The sequence below is a fragment of the Colossoma macropomum genome, unplaced genomic scaffold (genome assembly GCF_904425465.1).
Source record: "Colossoma macropomum unplaced genomic scaffold, Colossoma_macropomum, whole genome shotgun sequence".
Lineage (NCBI taxonomy): Eukaryota > Metazoa > Chordata > Actinopteri > Characiformes > Serrasalmidae > Colossoma > Colossoma macropomum.
Genome location: NW_023494799.1, coordinates 40,584,757 through 40,611,884, shown reverse-complemented (window position 1 = coordinate 40,611,884; position 27,128 = coordinate 40,584,757). Strand labels below are relative to the sequence as shown.

Sequence of the window (27,128 nt, the reverse complement as noted above, 5' to 3'; positions counted from 1 at the left end):
CAAGAGGTTTTATTTTTTCTTCCATAACTTTTAATTGATCTGTGAGGAGTTTATGCACCACAACCCTATCATAATATCCCTCTCTGTGTAGTTGTGGACAGTCTGATCACATCTTGCATTGACATACAGATGCTCTTCTGTTTGTCCTTACATATCACACTAATGGACAAGTATTAGACCACAATTTCCAGCCCTACTACTGGTTTTCCTCCAGCACTAAATGCAGATATTTTTAGTCAGTCTTCCTCTTGAAACACTAGCCAGTTGAGGAATATTTGACATTTAAGCTCCTGCTATCGCTGCCCCAATAATGAATTCTTTTTCTCTTGCATCTTGATCTACATTCAAGGTCAACTAGGCCTGCTCTGCATTTTTATACATGCCACAGAACATGATGTTAATTGCTCACTTATATCATGCAGAACACCTGTCTGCAAACATTGGCACTCAACTCATTTATTCAGGTTTTTTTCCATTATTTTGTCACTCATCTGTGTCTTTTAAACCTTAGACTGGGAGCTACAGACCATTTTACTCAATGGACTGGCTGAATGGCTATTTCTCATTTACATTTTTTAAATGCAACTGATTATATAAACATAAAAATTACATACATTTTTATATAGTGCAATAAGAAGATTTCATAATGGGATATATACACACATGACATAATAATAAAATTACAAGCATTTCTATATAGGGTAACAATAACATTTCATAATACCTCTCAACATTTTACTAACTAAAAAAGTTACATAGGTTAAAATGATGTTATATAAAGCCGGGTTTCAGACTGCTTTCCATGACCTTTCTTTGAGACAAAGCTGCTTAAAATACAACAAAGCTGTCTTCTTCTTTAGTCTCATTCATTGTCCTCTGCATCACGTCTGTCTACAGCAGTGTTTAGAGTTTGATTCCTGTCTCTGTCAGGCATCACACAACAGAAATACTTCAGTATTCCTTTGGCATCCTTTCTCATAAACACATACATCAAACAGTCAACAAGTGGATTCAGACATATCAAGACTCCTGCCGCTATTCGCAGGTCTCCCGCTAAGGATTCCTTTACATTCTCACGAGACACAGAGAATAATGTGCTTAAAATGATAAGGGGTAGAAACATCACAGTATAGCTGAACAGTAAAAGCACCAGGATTCTTAGAATCCTCTTCTGTTCTTCAGGGGGGCGGAGATTGAGTGAGAGAGCCCTCCAAGAACCAAAAAAGGAAAACACAACCAGAGGGTATAGGAGAAGTAAAAAAGTCACTGACACAGCGTATAAATTCTCCACATTTCCTCCCTTCATGATTACAATGCAAATCCCTACTTCAGTGAGGGATAAAGACCAAATTAACAAGCAGATAAAACAGGAGAACTTAAATGAATGACACAATCGATACCAAACAGGGGATGTGATCATTACATATCTTTCAAAAGAGATACACACCATGAAGCCAATACTAGCTATTGTGCCAACACTGTAAATACAGAAGACAGGAAAAAGTCCTGCAGTCGCTGGAAGAATGTATATAACATATATAATCTAAATAAGATCAGAGATGAGAAGGTTTATGACAAACACAGGAACAACACGGTCTGTCCTGGTCATGACAGTCCATACATGGACATACAGACAATTGGGAGTTCAATGAAAAAAGTGTCCAGGTAACTATAACTTCTCCGAGTGGAATATAGAACAAGTTTTTGAATGCAGTGACATTTATGTTTTGAAACAGCCACGATGCAGCGTAGTTGTTGACCTCCATTCTCCTTTCCTGCTTTCCTGGCCTCTACTCCTGTACGTTCCACTGGAATGAGAACAAGTCTGTTTTCAAACCTTTCTACAGGAATGTGGTGAAATACAGATTGTAAAGTAACATCCTTCTTACATCAATGAGACAAAATACTGACATAGTATTTACACTTATGTGTTTGCAGGTATATTCTGAATCAGTGGATATATTAATACATGAATAAACACATTTTGAAGTAAACCCCCAAAGTTGCCCCAAGTGTCACAGTCCCACAGATATTTGGCCTTCAGTAAAGTTTTATTTTAGCTGTCTGTTATTATTATTTGTTGAGTAAAAATTGATTTTTTTCTGTTTGTTTAATTTAATTTCACTTAATTATTTGTCTTTTTGGTTTGCTGCGTGGTCCATGTAACTAGTTACCCTATTTAGTGTGTTGGTCCCTTGAACACTATTTGCCTGCTGAGGAAGACTGTGTTCCGAAACACGCCCGTGCTTTTCAAAAATATTTTGTGAATTATATGAGTGCTGTCCTCCCTCGATTTGTTTATTCTCTTTTGTCTACAATAGCATATTGGAATTAAAAGCAAATAACAAATATAAGCTCAACGTGCACTCTTTCAGCTGTAATTTAAGGATATTTATATATAAATCAGGTAACCAGTGTAGGAATTGCAATCTTTTTTGTACGTAGCCCCCTCCTCATTGTTGGGGATTCAAGAGTAATTGTACAAACTAAGAAATATAAATTAAATTGAGATTTTTAATACTTGGTTGTCTGAAGTCTGGATCCCATAGACATCACCAGACGCAGGGTTTCTTGCCTGGTGATGCTCTTCAGGCCTTTCCTGCTGTTTCAGTTCCTGACTTTTTTACCTTTGATTTTGCCTTTAAGTGAAATATATGCTCAGTTATGTTGGGGTCAGGTGATCCTGCCATTGCAGAACATTTTTTACTTTGTCCTAAAAAAGTCTTGGCTTGCCTCTGCAACGTTTCGGGTCATTGTCCATTTGCACTGTAAAGCGCAGTCCAGTGAGTTTTGAAGCATTTGGCTGAAGCTTAACTTATAATATAGCACCATAAATTTCACATACAAATCAAGTGTATGAATGGCTGCTCTGTTGTTCTATGGTCAGGTGTGCATTATTGCCTCTTTATTATTTAATAAGTCACTGCCTGTGAAGCAATCAGAAAGACACCAAAGACATTAGCTGTGGCCAAACTGCATGTCGCTGTTATCGGAACAAAACCTCAGATCTCCAAAATGGTAACTTTACAGGAAAAGGAAAAAACATACTTTACTTTTAATGTAATGTAAGTCAATGGAACCATTTCTATTGGCCCATTCATCATGAAATGTTACTCACAATGTAAAAAGCAGTTGCAGAGCTCAAATGATGTAGAACAGTACATGAAAGTTTGAGCGCCTTTGGTCAAATTCCATGTTTTGTAGATTTTCTAAGTGAAAATAAGGACACATCCTCTACAGAGAGACTCAATTACTATTTATTTGCTATATATATATATATATATATATATATATATATATATATATATATATATATATATATATAAAAAAAAGAAAAAAGTGTGACAAGTGCAAAAGGTATGGAACATTTTTATATTTGGTGTTTTATTTTTTTCTACTATGTAAAACTTGGCAAATAAACAGAAATCGTGCACTGGTATTTGAAGGAAAAATACATATTTAAGCGTGTTCCTTGTAGAGGATATGCTTACTTTATTAAAGCATGGCGCCTGGCCACTGGAATGGTTTTAATATGACAGCAACCATTTCTGAAAATTATTTAGAAATTGAGTCAGTTTGATAATTTAATGCAAGTAGTTACAAATAAAATGTAACAAAAAGGCAATGTTGATTAAATTCACACATTATTAATTTAAATATTCATATTTTGATTCATTTGCAAGCAAGAAAATTTTTTTTGCAGCAGCACACAATCACATCTTAGAAGAGAAACGACTCTTTCTACTTCAAAACTAGAATCCTGCACATAATTTCTGACGACGCTGCCTGTGGCTGACATTACTGACAGAACTCCAACAGCCACAGTTCACACCACTTAGGACATATGATAAATTATGAAGACAAAAGTTGTCATACCTGGTGAAGTTTTTCTGAGCAGAACAGAAACAGAACTCCAGTCAAACAAAGTGACACAGTGGCTCTGTGCAAGTTGTCCTCACCTCTTACAGAGAGGAGAGATTGGAAATGTAACCATCTGTAATCCATCGTAGATTACATTGAAAACTATGTCCTCCCAAAGCCAAATAATGGGGTTAGCCATGTAATTTTAACTGCAATATCCGGATAACTTGTCCTATAATTCAATTACACTTAGACAGGCTGACTTAAATTTGGATAAAGTGCCTTTGGTGCTTCCCTACACAACCAAGATTCTCTAAATCGACTGTGCAAAGCAGTCAAAATTGCTCATATGCTGAGGTCTTTAATGTATTGTTTTCATCAAGAATATAGTGGAAGCACATTTAGGTTGTTGGCCTGACTTAGGTTTTATTATTTAAAGTGTAGAGGCTACAAAAACAAAATACAAAAACATAATCATTCTAAATTTCATAGTGTAAAAACATATTTTATTGTAAAAAAATGCAAAACATACCACAAATATTACATGACATATGTGGTATTTTGTGAAGTGCACTCATGCGACAGGCTCCCATCCATGGCGACATGCTTCGATCTTATTTGTCTAAGCACTGGCTTTGTCTCTCCAATATTCTAAGAAAACAGAAAGCTTTAGAGTTCTGAATAAAAAAAAAATCAACATTTTGGTACGGTTCTGACTTTATCACTGGCCCTTCATGTGGAAACTGACTTGTAGCATTTATAAGCAGCCAGGCTTCGCTGGACAATGGAGAAAATGCATAAAAACAACAACCAGGGATGATGAAGTTTCAGTACTTAAGTGCTTTGCAGCAAGGACATGTAGATCTTCTAGATCAGGGGTGGAAGATCGGATACACTTGATTCCACCAAATTAACAGGTTAGTAGGTGTGTTTGACCAGGAAAACTGCCAAACTGTGCTGGACTCTGGCTCTCCAAGACTGGAGTTGCCCACCCATGTTATAGCTTTTCATCAGGAATATTTAATTTAAACCCACATTATACTGTGTCAAGTATATGAGATGTGCCAATTGGGTGTTTCACTAAGATCGGTTAGTTTGGGTATCGATGCTTTTGTTTCACATGTAGGACACTGCAACACTCAATTTGCACATTTTTATTCATTTATTTAAGTTCCAGTCAAAAACAGCCATCAAGTACACGCAATTAATTTTTATGGAGGTATTTCTGAGGACATTATGTAAGATAAACCACTTGCATAAGAATGAGAAAGTCAAAGGAAAATAAGTTAAAACAGGAGTTTCCAAAACCAAAATTCAAAAACTTGTTAAAGATCTCAAGAAAATGGGACTCATAACAACCTTGTGCCAATCTAAAAAAACAGCTGTGCTAAACATCGAGAAGACAATTCTGCGCTATGGTTCTGAAAGGATGGGTGGCTTTTAAGAAGCTGTTACTGAGAAATGAAAGAACATAATTTGCAAATCAAACAAAGAAGCTGCTGGTGTTCTCAGAACAGTGGAGTGGCCTTCCCAGAGTCCAGACCTCAACATCACTGAACAGGTTTTGTGATTGAGAGAAGCAAAAAATGCCACCAACTTCCAAGACTGAAGTCCCTGAAATGAATGGAAGTTGCAATAAAGACAAAGAGTGAACACACTAAATACTGATATCCTTTTCAGTGGTTGAGGATTCTGTGTAATTTTCTGTCAAATGTTTTCCTGATGCTAAAAAATGAATAGCTTGTATTTAATGGCTGTTTTGACTGGAAAATAAATAAATGAAGGGTGTTCTCTGACTTTTGCACAGTACTTATTTTTCTATAAATTATTAGCAGTACTAACTATATAAATAATACATTAGCATATCTAAAAGATGACACGTGAATTGTCAGTGAGAACAAATCAATTCTGAAGACTGTGAAATGATATTAAATAACAGAAGGACCCTACAAATTGCTGCACGGCAGTGCTGTAGTTATCAATGTTTTTTAGTTATAAACAGTGTTGGTGAATGTCTCAAATAACTATCTATGAAAAAATTATTCACTCACTGCTCATTGCAAGACTAAAGGTGATTTTCCCCACAGGTGAAAACTTACACCATTAATTATTTACCACATATATACATACATACCCAATGAGTTGTATTGTTTTGATAATCCATAGTTTACTTCGTCAATTTTCTGAAGTATGATCTAAATTCATTCTTAAGATACGCTTAGCCTTCCTTTGGCAGTCTTAACATTCATTGGGGACGCTGATATAGTGTGAAGCTCATAATTAATTTCAGCTATTACCATCTTTATCTTGGGTTCAGTTTAACAGGGAAAAGCGAGTGTGATAACAGCAAGAAGAGCAGTGCGACACATGAAAATGAGAAACGGCAAGTCAAGTTCTCTATAAGACAACAAAGAGGGGTGTGGAGGATACAAACTCTAAAGCACTAATGGACACAACACGCACACTCTACCACACACAAACCCTCATTTATGGGTACAGGATGTAGAAGTATTGTTAATTTGCGCAGAAGCTCCCAGGAGAACAAAACATCACTCTTTTAAGGTGTTTTTTCCCTTTATGAAAAGTAACCCCCACATACACATTTCAACAGTCAGTTGAAAAAGATCCCCACAAAGAACTGTGGAGAACCTACATATGTATTGTGATGCAGTCCATCCTCCATTATCCATACATACAGACAATCAACAGACACACAGAGTGGCTTCCCTTTTGCTCACTAACATACAATCACTTGATTGTGAAATAAATAGTTTATATACATGAGCTTAGTGGGGTGGCAGAAACAGTTTACACAAAGAACAAAATTTAGAAGAGAAACATGTGCATGTAAATTTAGCCCTTCTTTTGTTTGACATAAATAATATACAGTGTGTGTGCGTGTGTGTGTGTGCGTGTGTGTGTGTGTGTTTGTGTGCCCAAGTGTTTGCATGCATGTTTATGGATTCCAGCATTGAATAAGCATTAGACATAAAGCTCAGTGCATCTCAACATAATGAATGACACCAACTTCTCTGGGATGACAAAGAATCAAGGATATAACATATAATGTTACCAAGAATCTCCACAGACTGCAGTTCAGGAATCCCACTTGGTAGAGAGGATCATTCAGTTTGGCAGATAGTAAAGGTCATGAGGAAGTGGATGGCTAGGAGAGGTAATCCCGAGATGTTTAGGGCACTGAATATTGGACTCAATAAAAGCAATAGACTTCCGAGTGGAACACAGTAAGCAGTCTTGGAACTCCCTTTGCAAATCTGATGCAAATGTTTCTTTCAGAAACTTCTGGTAAGTCACCAAACCTATTCCTTAAATACTTACTAGAACAAAAACAAAAGCAAAAAAAAAATGCAGATGATGTTGTTCCTACTGAAGCTTATTATGAAACATTAAACATGAACATAAAGTATCTCAAGAAACACCTGCTACTATGCTAAATTACTGCTTCAGAGGAATAACGTTGAGTCACATCTGCAATGTCATACAATTTTTTTAGCTGCAGGATTTTTTGGCTACCAATGGAAAGTTAACTGCAGTAAAATGCCATTCATTTGTGCTTTGTTGGTTAATGTAAATACACATTGTTTACAAAAATCCAACAAGAGATGTCACCTAACCACCTCAACTGGGTAAACTCAGTCTTCAGATCCATAATAGGCTTCTTTATCTGTGGACCTGTAGGTCACGCTTAGCTCTGACCCTCAGAAGATCATTTGGACAAAATGGAGCTCTGGTCTCCTTCACAAGGTCAGCAGCTTCATGCATTAGTGAGCAGGAAGAGTCACAGGCTGTTGCAGCCTGTAAATGATGGATTAATCCACCACAGGGAACATCTCATTGTCACTTTCCTCTACTTTTCTGTCTTTTCTTTCCATGCTGCGAAAACTCCTCAGTCACCATTCTTGAGAAGGCAGAGGGGCATAAATCCACCTTGAGGTGTCTCACCATGGAGAATGAGAGACAAAAGAAAGGAAAAGAAAAGTGAATGAAGGATGGAAAGTCTCAGAGTTCCTCACAGAAGTAACCTAGGTTTCTCTCAAGTTCCTCCCTCTGCTCCAGACTGAGGGAAGTGTCACAGACACATCTTTTAAACTGAGCTTCTGTGTTTAAAGCATGACAGAATTTTAGTGCTCTCGTGCTACAGAACAAGAGTTTCAGTGCTGAAGTAGGTAAAAGCTGGCAGGAAGGTGAAGTGGAAGCCTATCTACTCTAGTTCTATACTCTTATATTCATTCTTGGAAGTATTCCAAATAATCTAAACCAAAGGCAGCCCTGCTACTAATCTTGAAACTCCCCCACAGTCACAGGAGACATGCACCAACACACAGACAGAGACAGAGACCGTGCATGGGTTACAGAAACAGAGATAGAGGCATTATAAACCTAAAGTCTTGCCCCCTGCCAAAAACCATGACCTCTGTGGGCAACTGCGTCAATACCAACGTTATGACAAAAAACTTTGTGTTATTGTCACGTTTGCAAAAAAGCCCAAATCCATTCCACGCTTAACAATGGATTTCCTCTCAGGAAGGGCCCTCCGCTACTCTCAGGGATGGCTGGGGGCAGCATGGTGTCAAAGATCTGCCCCTGGTGAGAAGAGGCAGATGAGAAGACTTGGGACAGAGCACAGTTTGGAGGAATTTTCAGGCACGAAACCTAAAGGTGTTCTCTGTGAAGCCCCTCACTGGCTGGGATAAGTGGGGTAATGTGTTGAGTGCTGTCGGTTGTGGCCCACTGGAAGAGTGGAGTTGTGTTCTGGGGGAAGGTGTGCAGAAAAGAGGTCAGACTCCGCTCCTGACTGACAGCCAGTGTACATCTCACCTAAAGAGACATACAGGAGAAGAGTTAGGATGGTATAACAATGGAACAAACTGATCATGGATATATATTGTAATATTTTGTGTATTAATCACAGTTAATCACATTTGTCATATTGCTCAAGTTTAACCAAGATACAAGAAATATACACTGATGTGACAAAAGTCATGGGACAGGAACTTGTATCGTAGCACCAGCCTGTACAGTGCCTTGTTGACAACTGGGGTCCATGGCTTCATGGGGTCTGCGCCACACACAAACCCTACCATCAGCCCGAAACAATTGGTACCCTGACTCATCTGACCACGCCACATGTTGCCGGTCTTCTAGGATCCAGTTAGCAACATCACGAGCCCAGGTGAGGCGCTTTGTCCAGTGTCGAGGCGTTAACAGAGGCACTCTGGTAAGTCTTCTGCTCCCATATCCCATGGAAACTACAGAACGCAGCACTGACCTGTGGGATATGTGTGGGGGGCCTCCTGTACTGAATGTGGGTGTGATTTTGTGCCAGAGTCGCTTGTCTGTTTGCACGGACAATGCTAGCCAGACGCTGCTGGTCACGATCACTGAGCACCCGTGGGCGGTCACTTCTCTGTCCACTGTGGGTGGTAATGCATTTTCCACACACGTGACACTGTGGATCGAGGAATGTTAAATGCCTGCACAACTTCGGAAATGGTTCCATCTGTCTGCCTCGTTCGAACTCTGATAATTCACATCTCCTTGCCATGAGCTCTGACCAGTGTTCAGCCTCACTCACAAGATAACACCTCACAACTTATGCAGGTGTGGTGGTTCCCGAGCCGTCCCCTGAGGTAACACCGCTTCATAATCTATTTAAATACTGCTATCCGATGACTTTTGGCACCTCAGTGTACACTTTATGTTCAAAAGTTTGTAGACACCTCCTCATCCAACGTATCTTCTGACATCGGGGTATTAACAGAGAGTTTGTTCCCCTCTGCTGCAGTAACAGCTGCCTACTCTTCTGGGAAGACTTTCCACTAGATGTTGGAATATTGCTGTGAGGATTTGATTGCATTCCGCCATAAGAGTATTAGTGAGGTCAGGTACTGATGTTGGATGATTAGCTTTGGATAATAAACACCACTCCAGCTCATTCCAAAGATAGTGGATGGTGCGCCATCACTCCAGAGAATGCAGTTCAGATGCTCTACAGCCCAATGCTGGGGGCTTTATAAAATATATAATGTATAATTTAATATATGTATAATTTAATGACATTATTGTAGCTCTCACACTCATACCCGCTACGTTACCTCTTGTTTCAAAGGGAGACTGTAGCATTCCACATCACTGTTGGAAATAACTTTATCAAGATAGTAATCAAAGGATGATTCTTGTGATTTAAAAGCTGTGTTTGGATGAGAGGGCAACAATTATGGAGTCATAGCGACAGCAAGCGAGCAGTCAGGGTTCAGGCTGGAACTCCAAATGGTATAAAGGGTCAAACTATGAAAATGTGTTAACATCTAAAAAAAATTGTGTCACTAGTAATTTATGACATTAACGTTATATAAGCGTCAACTTTGATGCCACTACTTAATATTCATAGATTCTACGTAGGGTCTTTACCATTAGCGGGGTCCATTCCTCCTTGTGTTCCTGTGATGTGGTGCCAGAAGGCACTGCGAGGCAAGATGGCTGTGGGCGTGCAGGGGTAGGAGCCTGCGTCTGAGTCTTTGGATAGGAGCTAAACCAGCAGTTGAGAACAAGAACAACAGAGTTTGTATTGAGTGTTCATAATACGTTAGATACTGATATGTATGAGTGTTTGTGATGACAGAATGGATCATTTAATATTACACACCCAGCGTGAGTCACATAATTAGAGAGGTGGTAATGCGGTATAGAGAGCAAGTGATTTAGTCACTATGCTACAGAGCCAAATTAAAAGCACACATGCATGCACAGCTTGTTAGGACACTTGTTACACACCCAGTCAGTGACACAAAATTTGTCAAACTACTTGTTTTCTTGATTTTTAAAAGTGAAAATTAGTTAACACATTCTCTAAAAAGAACAAAATTTTATAACAACTTTATCACAGGACACATTTTATGTTTTATTTTTCCTGCCAATACTTTAAATTCAGCAAATAAACATTTATTGTACATTAAAGAATTGCAGAAGTGTGTTCTCTGCAGAGGATTTTTATTTTCACTTAGAAAAGAAACCAAACTATTTTGGGGCACCCAAACTTTTGTATACAACTGTAGTCATCTGAACAAACACATATTTATCAAACATGACACTTCATGTCCATGTCATGCAGCCCTAATGCTTAAAAGCAGGATTACAGGAATAGATGATGAGGCACGTGGCAGTGAGTGACTGAGTGACACTCACCCTACTGTTCTTCTCCATCTCCATGAGGACTTTCTTGTGCTGCTCAGCAATGGCCAGCGTAGAAGAGTGGACCCTTTGGTAGATCTGCTCCCCTTCCCGTGTCTGGAAAGTATACAGGCCCTCACCACTATCACACATCCTAAAACACACACACACACACACACACACACACACAAAAAAGCCACTTTACAAACGACAATAATAATTTAGAACAAATTTAGAACAAAAAACATCTTGTCTGAACAGCATTCTATGGGCTATGTTTTGGTACTCCCATTGACAGCTATTCTAAAAGCATTCATCCTTAATTGTAGTGAAGACATACAGGGCTGAAGAAGGGCATCTGGTGGTTGTTTGTCCTTCATCAACCATTTTCATCTTTTTGGAAATTGTTCAAATTACAGTACACCTCTCAAAATAATTTTTCACCTCATGTAATTACTGACACAGAGACACACGCACGTGTAATACCCTCATTACCAGCAGGGGGCAGTGTAGAACTGCACATTCTTACTCCAAAATATTCTTATCTTTGTCCTTTCAGGGGCACCCTGCAGGCGTTGCAAATCTTTCTTTATTATTTGATCAAAGCGCCGGGGGGAGATAAGAACGCCTCATCCACCATTGAATTTCCTCTAATCTATTCAATCAATCTCTTTATGAGGTCCTCAGTTCAACAGACCTCACCTCTGCTTGTGTCTGTCTCCTCGAGATGTGCTGGTCTGGATCATGCATTCATAATATGCTACTGAACCAGATACTGAACAAAATACAATGCTTTTCAAAAAAATCTATAAATAAATCAAATGGAATAAGAAAATAAAACCTTTTCTGTGTTCCTATTGAAGTGGGGTCAACAACCCAAGTTACTTCTGATTTCATGACGATCCATTATTCTGTTTTGTGTGGTTTTGTGACTTTAATATGGACCTTTGAACTAGAGTCAAAGAGCATAATGCAACAGATTTGGGGTAAGAGATTGCAATGTTTCATGTTTACAGTGTTTCTTCACTGTTCTTCCTATGTATATTTCTAAGGCTGTCTGTTCTTTATCGATGTTCTTCTCAGCTAATACTGATAGCACGAACGCTTTGAAATATTTACCAAATTTCAGCAGAGTTTGACACTTGTAGATAAAAGCTCGAGTGTAAGAGACATTAAGCATTTACATGCCCTTGCCTTTATCTCATTAGGGCAAGAAAGCAATACTGACTTAAATAAAAATTAATTTTGTTAATATCTGTCTTTATTATTTTGCCAAACAAATATATTTTAGACTTAATTCAGTTGTTAAAAATGGTTCTTATTAAAAGTGAAAGGACATTAATATGCCATTGGTAATATACAAAAATAGATTTACTTAAACATCCAAAATGTTTTTGATCAAATATTCATAAAAACTCTTTGCCAAAATGTATACTGGAACTGTCAGAAACCTTAATTATATCATAATATTATTTTTTTCCATACATCCACTAAAGAGCATCACAGAATTACAGTGGACACAGAATCTCAACACCTGATCACTTCACTACACCTTCTAGGGTGCCCGCCAACTTGGAAGCTACCTCTTTTTTTGATGGCTACTAAAGCCTCACCCACGGTTTCTTACCTGCCCGCCTCAAAGGTGAAACGGGTGGCGTCACGGCCGTAGCGGCGGAGCGAGCAGAGGGGCCAAGTGACTAACTTGGTGCGGGGGTTGTGAATGTCCCACAGGTAGATGTTCTCATGAGTGATCTGCATCATGCACTCTCCATAGATGTCCAGATTGGGACAGGGCAGCAGGAACACATTAAATCGCTCTAGATGAGTCAACAAGGGACAAGCCAATTGCATTAGTCCAGGTATCAGAGCACAGCCAACGTCACAGAGACAGTGAGGTTTTAACCTTTTAATCACTTTAGACAACAGATATTGAGCCAAATACTGATCATTTGAATGCATGTAACTCAGGCAGTTTCCAAACTAAAGACATCACATATTTAATAAACAATAGAAATTATGAATTAAATGTAGAAGCCATATGTCCATAACAAGTGAACGTGAACGGGAGTCTGATTCTGTGGTCAGACTTTGTCAGAATTCAGCACCTGCTGTCTAGTTACACTGTCAAATTTTGCACAGTCAGTCACACTGTGCCCTAAAGCACATGCTCAAGTCTGTGTGACCTTAACTAAAACCAGGATGTGGTTTAGTTGGGTTGAGGAAAGTTTTGCGGATGTAAAGTGTTTGTCAGCAACATCAGTCTCACAGCTCGGGAACCGGACTAAAGAAGCTAAATTTGAACACCAAACATCTCCAGCTGTAATTAGTAGAAAATTGTGTAAATTTGATGTTTACTCTATTAACAATACTGAAAACTGTGGGGGAAAAAATTAAACAGCGTCTGAGTAAATATCAATGATCAAGTCATTACATTACAGAATGTACAGGATTCTTAGGTATAGTAGTTACAGACTCATTCAGTGATTATGACAGAGTTTGAAGTCTGAACCAACCTTTGTGCTCACACTGAACTCCGGCGGCCAGAAGGTCAGGTTCCCCAAGACTGATGTCATTCAGTCGGGTGCCCAGGCACTCAACTGAGAGGGTTTTAAACCACTCCTCCGCCTCCAGCTCTAACGGACAGAACACAAATGCTCAGAGGGTTACAGGTTAGAGCTTCAGACGATAAAACTGTACTGTGTACTATGTTCACTGCTGACAATGCACTTGTTACAGAGTTCCCAAAAGCAGTCCTGCATCTACCTTATAAGCAACACAAGCAGCTGCTTAGACCCCAGAGCCACCAGGGGGCCCCCCTAATAACTTTGGATTATTAGTGTACCATAATGTTATCTAAGACGTTCGAATGAGAGGAAAAAAGCAGCTGGTTAATCAGGTCTACACATCTGGAGCCAAAAATAAAAAAGAACAAGACGAAAAGAAACAGCTTTAAGATATGTTCTTCTGTTGTTGTTGTTGTTGTGTTAACATTACGCCATTTGTTTTGGCTTGTAGTTGGACAACAAGACGTTGTGGATCTGGGGTCTGTGTATTGAAGCAGGTTCACCTCTGGCAGACTTTCTGACTAAACCTAACAAAACCTAACAAACAAAATCAGTTTACTGATTTTACGACAGTGGTTAACAACTTTCTCTGTTAATCCAGGTTTAAACACTGAAGGCTATAATTAATACAGGTATAGCAACTCAGCTACTCATGTGAACATGAAAGCATGATGTTTATGACCAGCAGCCAATCACGTGAAACCAAAGAGGGAAAAAGAAATCATGCTACCTAAATGTGTACAAAGTAGAACTTACTAAAACCTAAACTCACTAACTCTAAAAAAGCAACGCTGGCGCCACAGTCACCAGATCAAATTAAACTCTCAACAAAAATGGTTCTTCAAGGGCTCTTTAGTAAAGGGAATGGTTCTGTGTAGAACCATGAACACTTAAGGAACCATTTGAACGCATAAATGGTTCTATGCATCGTCAAATGGTTCTTCTCTATGATGGAAATCTGTTGTACATGGTTCTTTAAAGAACCCTTTTAAAAATTATTCTATATAGCACCAAAAAGGGTTCCACTATTGTTACGAGTCAAAAAAAACTTTTCCAGTACTGTATAGAACCCGTGTCGCTAAGAGTGTAAGCTTAAATTTAGCTGGGTAAACAAAAAATACTGTGTCGTGAGACAGAGCTGAAAATGCTGAGAAGGTTATCTGTAACTTAAAATCGCAGCCTATTAAAACCCCAATTATCAGCAATACACAACTAACCAGTTATACATGTATATAATTCAAACACAGCTTGTAATTAGTTATTTGTTATCCTATAATCTTACAGTATATCAGCTAGCAAGATGGGGGGCCCAACAAATACTACTTAGGGCCCCAAAAAGGCCTTGATAGCAGAGACATGAGACATAGAAGGCATGTAGGACAGTCAAGCAATTCTACCTCACAGTTCTGATTCACAAATTATAATATTATAATAAACAAAACTTAAATCCCAAAAAAGAGAAAGAATATGAAAAGGCTATGTCACACAGGGCGTGTTTCGTCTCAATACAATTCAACGAAGAGTTACCTGATTCACAGGTGAAAGTCCGAGAGGTGTCATCAGTGAAGACGATGGTCACAGCTTGGCGCTTGGTGTCGCGCGGCAGTCTCGTCACATTTTTCACATTACTGATCTCTGTCACCTGTAGACAGTCGGGGCAGGAAGTAATGTATAAATCACTGGGATTTTGAGGAAAATTTACTTGCAGAAGTTAATGCAGTGTCTTTATGTCTGTGGTCTGCAGAGGCCATTACAAGAAATTAAGAGACTCATCATCTCATAAAAGCATTAACTGAGCAATGAAGAAGAGAAGAAGCTGACAAAGCAACTGAGAGTGGATCAGATAGAGTGGGCATGATCGGCAGGTGGGACCACACATACTCCTATTTCAACCATTTTAATTGATCTCTGACAGACCATCCATGCGTGGGTGGGGGTGTGTGTGTGTGTGTGTGTAAAGGTGAGGATGATCTCCTGCCTGAAGTATTGATTACCACAAACAGGGAGCCTCAGAGTGAGAGGACAGATTCAGACAGCGGTCACACACATGTACACAGACATATACAGCTGGTCATTTTCAGACCTGATTTTGAAATTTCTTAACTGCTCTTATAAATTCATTAGGACACACTTACGTTAGACATTGTGATGCCTTGTTGGTATCTAGATATTTTTTGATATTGAAATGTTTGTGTTTGGATAAATACAGCAAGGCTGGGGTGGGGATCGCTGCATGACCGTGGTATGACATGGTATTATGATATGATGTTATGGTGTGATGTTACGGTATACAAGTAATGAGAATATGTATTCAAAATACAGAAATAAGGTATCTAAATTCAGTCCAAGTTATATTTTGTTAAGACAGTATTCATAACATAGTTACCTTTTTAAGTAACCTTTAAAATTTTTAGAACACTTTTAGAATAAACTATTTTAAAATCTGTGCGCAGTATGTAAGGCAACACACAGAAAAACTCCAAAAACGGCTTCTTTACAAACACTGATGTTTCTGCTAAAGCCTGAGTAGACTGATCAATCAATATGATGAGTCAGCTATTAATCTTAGTGTTACTGAACTTTTGAGGGATGACGGAACAGTCTCCAGTACTGGACATGTTCTTGAGTGATAAGCTTAGCATTGATGTTGTAGTGGCTCATACATAACTAAAAATCACACAGCTACTCACTTTATATAGTCAAATTTACAAGAATTAGTTATTGGGAATGGTGAATTAGTTCCGGAGATGGCAGTGGGAATGAAACAGGCAAAAAACACAATAATGTTGCGAATGTTGTGTCTTCATTTAAAGAAGTGAATTTTTCATGAAACATTAGCAAAAGAATTACATGAAAAAAAAAGTTTGTGCCTTATCAATATGTTCTCTACATGTTATTATAAAACTGCAAAAGTAACTATAACAGTAACTGTGACTTTAACTTTTGCAGTAATGGTAACTTCAATTCTTTTACAGACAAGTGCAAGTTTTTTGTATATATATATATATATATATATATATTATATAGTATTGTATACAGTTCCTTATTCTTTTCTACAATTTTTATCTTACATTCATGTCTTCCATGTTGGTCTTGTGTGTTTGCTGCTGAAACACTAATTTCCCTTTGGGAATAATGCAGTGTTATCTTATGTACTCTAAACATATTCTGAATATGAAATTATTGCCTCTTATGGCTACTTTGCAAAGGGTTTAAAGATTTAAAATTATGTGATGTTTTGTGATATGACATTGTAATAATGTTGTAATTGTAATTACTTTATTCCTTTAAAAGAAAATTTTGTTCACTTCAGTCTTTTTATTGGAGCAAAACAGAACTGTAAAACAAATCAACATTAAAAGCTGTATATATATATATATATAAAGCAGTTGTTTTTTGTTTGTAAAGTAGAAAAAGGATATTTAAGTAAGATTTCAAGTTTACACATTTATCCAGTACAGTTTACAAAGGCAGGTGAAGGTAATGTTAGGACTCTCACCTAATGACACTGAATATTAATGAATACAATGCAATTTAGGATTCCTATCTGAACAGTGGGACTGAACTCCTTTGTCCTGCATGAAATGCAAGCATGTAACCTACTACACCATCTTTCTACTCCTAATGAAATCTCTACTGACTGGCCTTCGAGTACTGACAACATTTTTAAACTCAAATATTATCATTATTTTTCCCCATCTTTACTATGAGGTACGTAAAACTTAACACATGAAACAATATATAACAAAAAATATAAGGAACATAAATCAAAGCAGGCCACCAGTTTCAGCAGAAAATCATCCGGCATGTCCTTCTATACAGCAGGTCTGCCCAGATGCCCAGAATTTTTGTTTTGGGGTGCCAAAGTGCAATGTCTGTGGTGGGCAGAAGGCCCAAAAAGACAAAAACAAACACTCCATAATTTTGCATAATTAGTCCTGTTTAACTGGATTTAGTGCAGCACAGTATGTAAATTGCTAAATCCAAATCACTGGATTAATAATTTTTGATAGTATTTGAATAGTATAGTATTTGATAGTTTTGGGGTTTTTTTAAATGTGGCACTACTTTGTCTGTTCTGACTTATCAAATGTCAAAAAAAATAAATATTGTGACATATTGTGTACCATGAAAACTTCTTGAAGTATCATATGACATTTCTGCCATATCGCCTAGCTGTACTCACACTACACTTTATTGCTAAAATATAACTTTGGGTGCCTAATTAATTGAAATGTATTTGTATTTTACTAAATACTGAATTTGCATCACTGATCATATAATGAAGTATTAAGTAAAGGTAAGTTTATACAGTTTCAGGTGTTTTCAAACTTTTGTGAGGTACTGTCGATAGTGAGTGTTGTGTACCTTAGGACAGGCTCTAATGTAAGCTGACTTCTCATCAGGGTACTTCTCCAGACGGCGAGGCCCTTTACTGGAGGATTTCTTAAACACCAGCCAGCAGCGCCGATAGATCTGAAACACACACACACACACACACACACACACTTCACTGAAAATGTCTTATTCATCTTTACTTATCAGTGTGAGCTAACACAGTATGAGGTTTATCATTAGGAGCTGCTCTCTGCTGTATTTTAAAACTGTGCTCATGAAGAATAAAGTCTACTCGTCAGGCTTTATTAGTGCAAATACATTTCTGAATACTGAAGACACTGTTGAGAGCAAAAGCTCCCCATTACTACGTGTTAGCAGATGGTATACTTTGCTATGATTAATACAAAAAATGAGCAAAAAGCAGCTTGCAAACTCCTTCTAATATCTAATGATGAAATCTAGAGGTGGGATTCTCTGGGCACCTCACGACTCGATTCGATTACGATTCAGAGGCTGCGATGCGATTATAAAACGATTATCGATGCATCTTTTTTTCTATACATGATTTCTATTTTCTTACTGTGTGAGGACTTTGTAGTTTTAAAGCTAAGTATCTATAATGATCCATAATGAATTTACTTCCAATATCTTTTACTAATAAAACTAATGGAAGTGATGTGGTCAGTGAACTGGAAGGCTCTCATTCACTGCTCTTGTTAGGAGACGCTGCTGCCACTCATCTGCGATAAAATGCGCTGTTACGGTGAAATAAGGTCCTGTGGTGATGGATGACCACGCAGCACATTATATAGTCTGTAGTGATTTCATAACTTCGGTTTTGGTCTCGTGAAAAAAGGGGGGGGGGCGCGAAAGACTACAGGTCACCTAGCAACGAGGTTTCTCCGAGTGAAACGAACGAAAAAGGAAAAGTGAAAGACGAACATGTGGAGATGAATGGACTTATTCGCATTTATAAGCAGCGCAGTTGGTTTCCTGGTACGTTAAATCTCCAACGAGACGCTGTCAAACTCTAAACGGTCGCTTCTCTTTCTAATTTTCCCGTTCCACCTTAAATGGTGCCGCTTTTACATTCGGCGCCTCAGTCAGAATTTAAGGTGGAACGGGAAAGTTCAGCAAGAAGCTGGCGAGTGAGAAGCGACTTCAGCCTCGTAAAACAGCCGAAAGCTGAGAGACATTTTACAAGAAACTATTCAGTTTTTGAGGAAATGTTTTCTGGCGGAGATGGGAGGAAAGCGGCTGTAGGCGAAGCTTAAAGCAGAGCAGAGTAAATCTGCGCTCTCGTTTATATTTTATAGCCTAAACTAGAACATCAGCACACAATGAGACATGCTGGACATTAAATGTTGTGGCTCCCAAGCTGGTTTGATTTTTGTTGAAAGGTCAAAACGGCTCTTCTTATCATTTGTGTTGTGACTCCTGATCTAACCTGGCTTTAATGCAGAGGGAGCCGGTCGGATTTCTCACTCACCCAGTGGTTTTTGTTATGTGCCGCCACAGACTGTCCGGGCGCTGCACTTTCCCACTTCCAGGTTCCGCCCTTTGCGTTCCGTCAACATTACGTTATAAATTAAATATTTAGAAAATCGATTTTTGACATTTATGAATCGATTCAGAATCGTCCACGTCTGCATCGCAATGCATCTAAGAATCGTTTTTTTCCCGCACCCCTAATGAAATCCCACTTCTCATATACAAGTGAAACTGTTGCATGAGGTTTTAGGTACATTCTGAAAATGGCGACCTGGAAACAATGGACTTCGTTCACCAACCATTCTTAGAAAGAAAGAATGAACCACTTTCAAAACCCACTTACCCAGTTTTTTATGAACACTTTGTTGTTCACCAATGTTCTCTTATCTGGGATTTGTTCTTAGGGAAGAGGAGAATCTACACACACTCAAGAGCACAAAGGTGAGAACAGTTTTGCGTTTTAAGAACACGTCATGAATCTGACGGAGACTTTTTCTCAGGATCTTCCTCAGGAAAAAATTTCAGAAAAAAAACTTTTTTGGATAATGAGGCCCAGTGAGTTCAATGTTTACAAAGCCTTTACCTAAAATATGCACACAACTGCCACCCTGTTGGAAAGCCAATACAATAAAAATATTACTCTAAATACATAAAACACACACAGGAACTGGGAAGCTGTAATATAATTCCATCTGACAGTAATCATAAAAGGCAAAACTGGTGCTCACAATGCCATGAAAAAGTATTTGCCCCCTCCTGATTTCTATTTCTGCATTTGTCACTCTACACGGTTTCAGATTCTCATTCAAAATGGAAAATAAGACAACGTGAACACGAGGAAACACAAAACAAGTTTTTTAATGATCACTTCAATTACTGAAGGAAAAAAAACATCATTATATTAAAAGGTTTTGTAACACCCATATCACCCACATAGCAATAAGTAATCGCTCTCTAAACTTAGTAACCATCTTGTTTGATCCCGATTAACAACTAAGTTTGGTTAATTGGTTGATTGAGTAACTAAGGGGGCAACATTTTTTTCACAGAGGGCTAGTTGGGTTTGGTTTGTTTTTTCCTTCAATAAATAAAATGATCAGTTAAAGCGTTTTATGATTACTCAGCCGGGCCTTGTAAATTTTGTTTTGTATATCTGAAACACTTCATTGTGACAAAAATACAATAAATCAGGCAAATACTTTTTCACAGAACTGAAGCAGCTCATCACCATGATAGAGAAACATTCCAGAGAAAATACCTGAGTTTGTGTTCTCTTTTGCAAGAACTGACAGTATCAGTGAGACGCTACCCACCGTGATCCGAGCACAGCTACTGTGAAGAAGCAGCTAAAAGGATAAGTTAAAAAGTCCAGCCAAGATTTTTCTGAATCATCATAAACTAATCGGCAGTGCTCTTCAAGTTAATGATATTTGAGCCCCTCAGCACCAGGCGCCTCTGTCTCGCTCTCTCAGATAGAAAAGCCCCCTCTGTTCGAGCCTCTGATGCCCTTCAACAATCAAACCTACTGTTGCCACGGAAACCTCATATTCAGGCACCTGCTTGGCAAACTGACTACACCTGAGACCAATCTCACACACACACACGCACACCCCCCACTCCCACCCACACGTACACACACACACATGCGCACACACTCTCAACATGCATACATCCAAATACACATGCACACACAAACAACAATCCACATTATGCCCATATTAGGAACTTCAGGTCTGAGCTCCATTTTGTCTATGGCCAAAATTAATAGGGTTTCAAAAAAATCGCCTCTATCGCACTCTGTGATAAATAAAAATGTTCAGAACCCGATACGTTTTGTTGTGTGTACATTTTTCTCCCGAATTTGACTGGATCCACTGAATCATGAGGTCATGAAAGAGTCTTAATAATAATATTGCTACATGCAAGCTAAAGCTACTGCAAATCAATTTAATGTCACCAAGCTGCACAACAGTAAGGATTATGGAAATGTCGTACTGTAGCGCATATTTACAGGTATATCTGTAAATAAAACCTCTAGGTAGGACTTTCTGATAAGCTAAAACTCCTTATCAAAAATACTACCTGTGTTAAAACTACGAGGCTGAACTGAGCTTCTTTTTCACAGCTTCTTGTTCGAGTTTTCTGTTCCACCTTAAATGTGCAGCAGTTGTGATTAGCATCACAAACATTAGCAAATGGGACAAACCAATACTGACCTGTCGGTTCTGTGAAACAGCAAAAATAAGTTAATGTTACTCAGCTGTCAAGCAGAAACAGAGCAACCTGCTCATATCATGCCTTTCAACTCTCTATGAAGCTGAAGCTTCGGCAGCTGCTTGTTCAAATTTTCCTGTTCCACCTTAAATGGCACAGAATTTACATTGTGGCACCTGAGGCGTTACAATAACTGCTGCGTCATTTAAGGTGGGAATGGAAAATTCGAAGAAGCCGGTGAATGTCCTGAGAGAACATCATCAGAAAATGTTACCAGCATTAAAATAATAATGAGGATATTGCACAAGGGGGTAACAGAAGGAAAGAAGGAGAGAGAGAGCGCATGAGAGAGTAAGAGAGAGAGAGAGAGGGAGAGAGAGTGAGAAAGAGAGAGAGAGAGGGAGAGAGAGAGAGAAGAGAGGGAGAGAGAGGGAGAGAGAGAGAGAGAGCACGAGTGAGAGAGAGGGAAGGAGAGCAAGAGAGTGAGAGAGAGGGAGGGAGAGAGCAAGAGAGAGAGAAAGAGCGTGCGAGAGAGAGCGTGCACGAGAGAGGGAGAGAGAGAGAGCACGAGAGAGGAAGAGAGAGAGCGCGAGAGAGGGAGAGAGAGAGAGAGAGCGTGAGAGGGAAAGAGAGAGCGCGTGAGAGAGGGAGAGGGAGAGAGAGAGAGAGAGAGGGAGAGAGAGAAAGAGAGAGAGACATAGAGAGAGCTTAGGGAAGAAGCCAGGGAGAAAAAAAAAGTCTCTGACAATTTGCAGAATATTCTGTTTGAAATCCTGAGCTAAGAAAAAGCTCAGGGATCAAGTGTCAAAGGTATTCGGCTGTTTGTTTCAGTAAATCTTTTAGTTAAATTTAGCATGTTTAAGATTTTGTCTGAATCCCTGAGGAAAGCAGCTGCACTTTCCTTACCAAGTGTTACCTTTTTACTCAAACACAATAACTCAACTAAACAACAAAACAGCTCCTTATCCTTTACAGATCTCCGGCCTTAAAACCAAAATTATTGTCTTCCTATCCTATAAAATCTCAGACCTAAAGGACCAATGAAATATGGAAAGGTTGACAATGTTGACCAAAGGTAAAATGTCTAGTGGCGATGATGTCACACGCAAGGGGTTCTGCAAGGCTATGTTCACATAATGAGGTTAAACTCTTGCAGATCTGTGGCATCCATATATGGCAATATATGGATTATAAATATATTGACATATATGTGATGTGCCAATTTATTAGAAATTGGCCGTTTTTAAACATGGGACATATATTTCAATCATATATCAACACATAATATAAACACATAACATACACAAACATACGTGTAACACACAACATATGATAGAAAACATTACTCATATATGGATGGTATATATATTACTTATTCCACAAACTTCCTATTAAATTAAAAAATATTAGTATTAGCATTCTTAGCTACTTAACTTCAGAAACATACACTGTAAGCTACGCAATAAAATCATTAAAACATAAATAAATTAAAATATTGCTCCCTGACACATTTAAATAATTTAATATTTAAAGACAAACAGGTAACATAGGAACAATTATAACTGTACTGGGACGTACAGAACCATGAATAATCCATATATTATGCATACAAATCCAATATTTGACACTTACAGATATGTTTTTTTGGACTTTTCCCAAATTTTCTCCCCAATTTCGTCGTATCTAATTCCACCCACTAGTCAGGTCTCCCCCAATCATGTCCTGTGAAGCTCCACCATCAAACTGCCGCTAACGCAGCGCCACTGTACAGCTGAACGCGCTCTGAGGAGATGCTAACCATCAGTTCTGTTGCATCAGCTAACAGGCGCCTGTGCTGACTAGCATCATGCTGAGTGATGGTGGGGTTTGGGGCCATCCTGCCCACCTAGAGAGAAAGAGGACAACTGTGCTATCTTGGACTCCCGACCATGGACGGCTGTAGCGTCACGGGATCGAACTCGCGACCTCCTGATGACAGAGCCAACGCTTAGACGGTTCAGCCACTGATCCATATATCAGATTTGTGGGACAGTTTTGCTGTTTTCCGATCTGTATGAATGCCAAAACTGTTACTTTTCCAACCAGATCTGAGCTACTATCTTTCATGTGTGTTGCTAGATCAGATGCACATCCGATCCATGACCATGCAATCTTGAAGGGCCCATGTCCACTGTGCACTAAAACTAACACTAGGAGGTGACGCACAAGGGTAGGACAAAACGGTCTCTCTACAGCCTATTTTACAAAAACAAAAAAAAAGGTCAAACAGAGCTAAGTCAGCATACACAGACTTCACTAACTCAACATGCTGACTTTTTTTTGCCTCAGCTTTGTTAGCCTAATGGTTTGTTCACGTTTTCCTATTGAAGTACTGTCATTCAGTGCCTCATAGACATAAACGACTGACGGGGACATGAAGAAATGGAACTACTTTAAATGTGTTACCAGCTAAAAATGCTGATTATCAGAGGAGAGTTTTAGCAACGTCACCATTAATAAAAATACAAGAGGGGGGTCTGCGTTTAAAACTTCAACATGTTATAAACTTCGACAATGCGATGCTGGGTGACCACGGCTCCTAAATAAACAAAATCAAATTAAAAAATGAACGTCTGCTTTATTTCACTGGGAAAACTCATAGAATGTTCTGCTTCCCACAGTCAGCGAAATGCTGGTAGTGGCGGAATTTCCCACAGCAACCTCCACAGAAAACAATGGAATATCCAGTTTGCCATCGCCCGTCTACCACCAGCATGTAAATGCAGCGTAAGTGTGCTCATCTGTGTAGGAGTAGTGTTTGTGATTGTGTGTGTGGTTTGCGTGTGACGGCTCAAACTGCAAGACAATTTCTGACATGACAAACACATCTAATCGTCCGACTGTTTGGGTAATCAGACATCGCTACCCTCCTCACACTGCACATCGAACAATGACCAGCGGAGCTGAAATTCGGCCTGATCGTGAAATGTAGTCAGTGACAACCAAATCACGCTTAAAAATGAGCTAAAACTGCACAGTGTACAGAACAGCATCAGCCTTGGTTTGTGAGAGTAGCAGAAGGCGAGCTACGGACTGCGTGCTAAAAATACTGATGTAGTATAAATGTCGAGTGGTGTTTTATAGCAGTAAGGAGTGGAAAGTTCAAGGAACACTGTTTACAGAGCAGGTAGAAGATGGATTCCTTGTTTGCATAATTTCATCCCCGGAGGTTCAGCTAATCCCCTGTAAACAGGCTGTGTGTCACCAGAGAGAAGGAGGGAAGTGAGCGAAGGAGACGGAGAGGAAGAGCGAGCAAGCGAGAGCTCGGCAGATTGAGCTGATTGATCAGGGGTGCCTTGTTTTACAGGTTCCATCACCTGCTTTGTGTGACTTCACTCTGAGTTAGAAGTTTAGTGCAACGATTAACGCCCACAGAAATATAAGTGACAGGCAATCGTTTCCTTTTCCACTATATGCAGCCCAACTGGCAGTTCTGCCTCAGCCATGTTGAATGTTACAGTAATCCCCTCCCTGGAGGGGGCATTGCTACCACAGTCAGGTTTGGGCCAGCCGACTCCAACAACAGGATTAGTCAGCTACATAACACCGGCAGGTTCACGCAGCGGTGACAAGGTTACAGACACACACAGCCAGCATGGAAGGGACTCAGCAGTTAAACACCTGTAGCCCTAAGTGCGAGCTAATGAGTGATAACACAGCAGGTAATGAAGGAACAAAGTGGGTTATAGTGCTAAATATGAGCTGAATGAAAGAACAGAGAACCTACAGAGGAGACGACTGAAGCAGACCGAGAAAGCACCATGCCACTGACGTGTTTAATAAGCGGGCAGAGACGCTTTGCCTCACAATTGGATTTCATTTTGGCCCGTTTTCAGCTTTTTGAACCCTCATCCGATCCTCCCCCGAGGCTTTGGCTCCGCTAGGCGTCTTGGAGTTGTCTCAGAGTTACAGGACCATTATAACGAGGCCCAGTCAGCTTAAAGCTGTCCTACAGCAAAACGACAGAAATCAATTAACGTCAGTCAAAATCAAATTTAAAATGCCGCAAAGCCCAGCTGCGTATGCTAAAGCCGCAAAGGACAAATTGGGCTTTATCTGCGATTTAAAACTCACTGGCACAATCTTGATCCCCAGATGTCACCAGCCTGAGCCCTGGCCACTGAATTGCGGCTGCAGGTTAGCAGTGTACAAAACAGAATCTCACTAATAAAGACAATCTCGTTTCTGGCTCAGGACTTTAATAGAAAACACAAATCTTTTGTCTTCATCCTGTTGAATCCTTCTTTGATTTGCCTTTGGCCTGCTTCCTCATTTGTGTGCCTGCTGTCGCGCTGCTTACGAAAACCAATGCGTTGAAGGAGGGTAGCGGAGGAGCAATTAGGGCCGCTCCGCAGTGGCGTTAGAGTCCAGCGATACGGGGGCCGTCAGTTCGGGAACGGAATGCTAAGCAGCTCTCTGATTAGACTGATTGGGGCTCTTCGTCTCTAAGTGAGCCGGGGGGCTTGGGGGGAGGATGGACGGGTGGACAGAGGGAGAGAGAGGAGGAGAGATAGAGAGGCATACAGGGTGGTTAATTAGCTCCTTCAGGGTCTTGTGGGAAGCTGGGTGAGTGAGGTGAAAGGGAGAAAGAAAGGGGGAGCGGGATAGAGACAGATCAGTGGTCTGGAACGCTAGAAATGGTGTGTGTGTGTGTGTTTGTATGTGTGTGTGTTTGTATGTGTGTGTGTGCGTGTGTGTGTGTGTGTGTGTGTGTGTGTGTTCGTGTGGCCAAGGAGACATGCACAGCTGCTTGAAGGCAGTGTCTGCAGGGCATGAGCTGCGGCACAGACAGCAGGTGACAACATCTACAGCTGAAGAGACGAGCCAGACAAGAGTCTGTGCTGTGTGTCTTTTTTGTAAAGTTAAGGGCCCAAATCAAGAAAAATTAAGTTCTTCCTCACTTTTTTGAAAGTTTTGAAGTCTGACGTAGTATGTAAACACTGACAAAGTTTCAAAACATACTGTTCACTCCTCAGTCCATACAGTTCAAATGTGGAAACTAAAAAACAGGCAGTTATTAATTCATTTTTTTCACTGTCATGAAAACTAAAGTGAGATATAATACAGAGCTGCCAGTCAGAACTGAGGTCACTTAATTGCAGTCGTATAAGTGCAGACATATCCTTGGTGAAATTACATGTTTTGTTGATTACATAAAAATAAGTTAATATTATTTAAATAAAAAAAAAAACAAACATTTCTATTCATTTGCTGAATCTAACATTTTGGGGAAAAAATAAAGTATAACATGTTAAATGCGCCATAAAAATGCACACAGGCCACATTCTATGGTTTACTTTTTCCATCCCAATATGTTAAAATCAGCAGATAAACAGTAACTTTGCATTAAAATGTGCCGAAGTGTGTTCCCTGTGGAGGATATGCTAAATTATTTTCATGCAGAAAACAAGAAGACATGTCAACAAGACG

At 39.4% G+C, this 27,128-nt stretch overlaps 1 protein-coding gene across 1 annotated transcript in view; it reads right to left on the bottom strand.

Annotated features, from left to right (window-relative positions):
- Positions 1-7,766: 7,766 nt before the first annotated feature.
- The window catches only part of dok4 (docking protein 4), a 56,780-nt gene continuing 37,418 nt past the window's right edge, over positions 7,767-27,128 (bottom strand). Inside the window, exons 3-9 of the mRNA XM_036587098.1 lie at positions 17,985-18,092; positions 15,144-15,258; positions 13,566-13,685; positions 12,680-12,869; positions 11,068-11,206; positions 10,294-10,411; positions 7,767-8,700 (exon numbers count right to left, since the gene is read on the bottom strand). Coding sequence (XP_036442991.1) covers positions 8,561-8,700; positions 10,294-10,411; positions 11,068-11,206; positions 12,680-12,869; positions 13,566-13,685; positions 15,144-15,258; positions 17,985-18,092 — 930 coding nt within the window. The 3' untranslated portion in view covers positions 7,767-8,560. The remainder of the gene's footprint in view (positions 8,701-10,293; positions 10,412-11,067; positions 11,207-12,679; positions 12,870-13,565; positions 13,686-15,143; positions 15,259-17,984; positions 18,093-27,128) is intronic.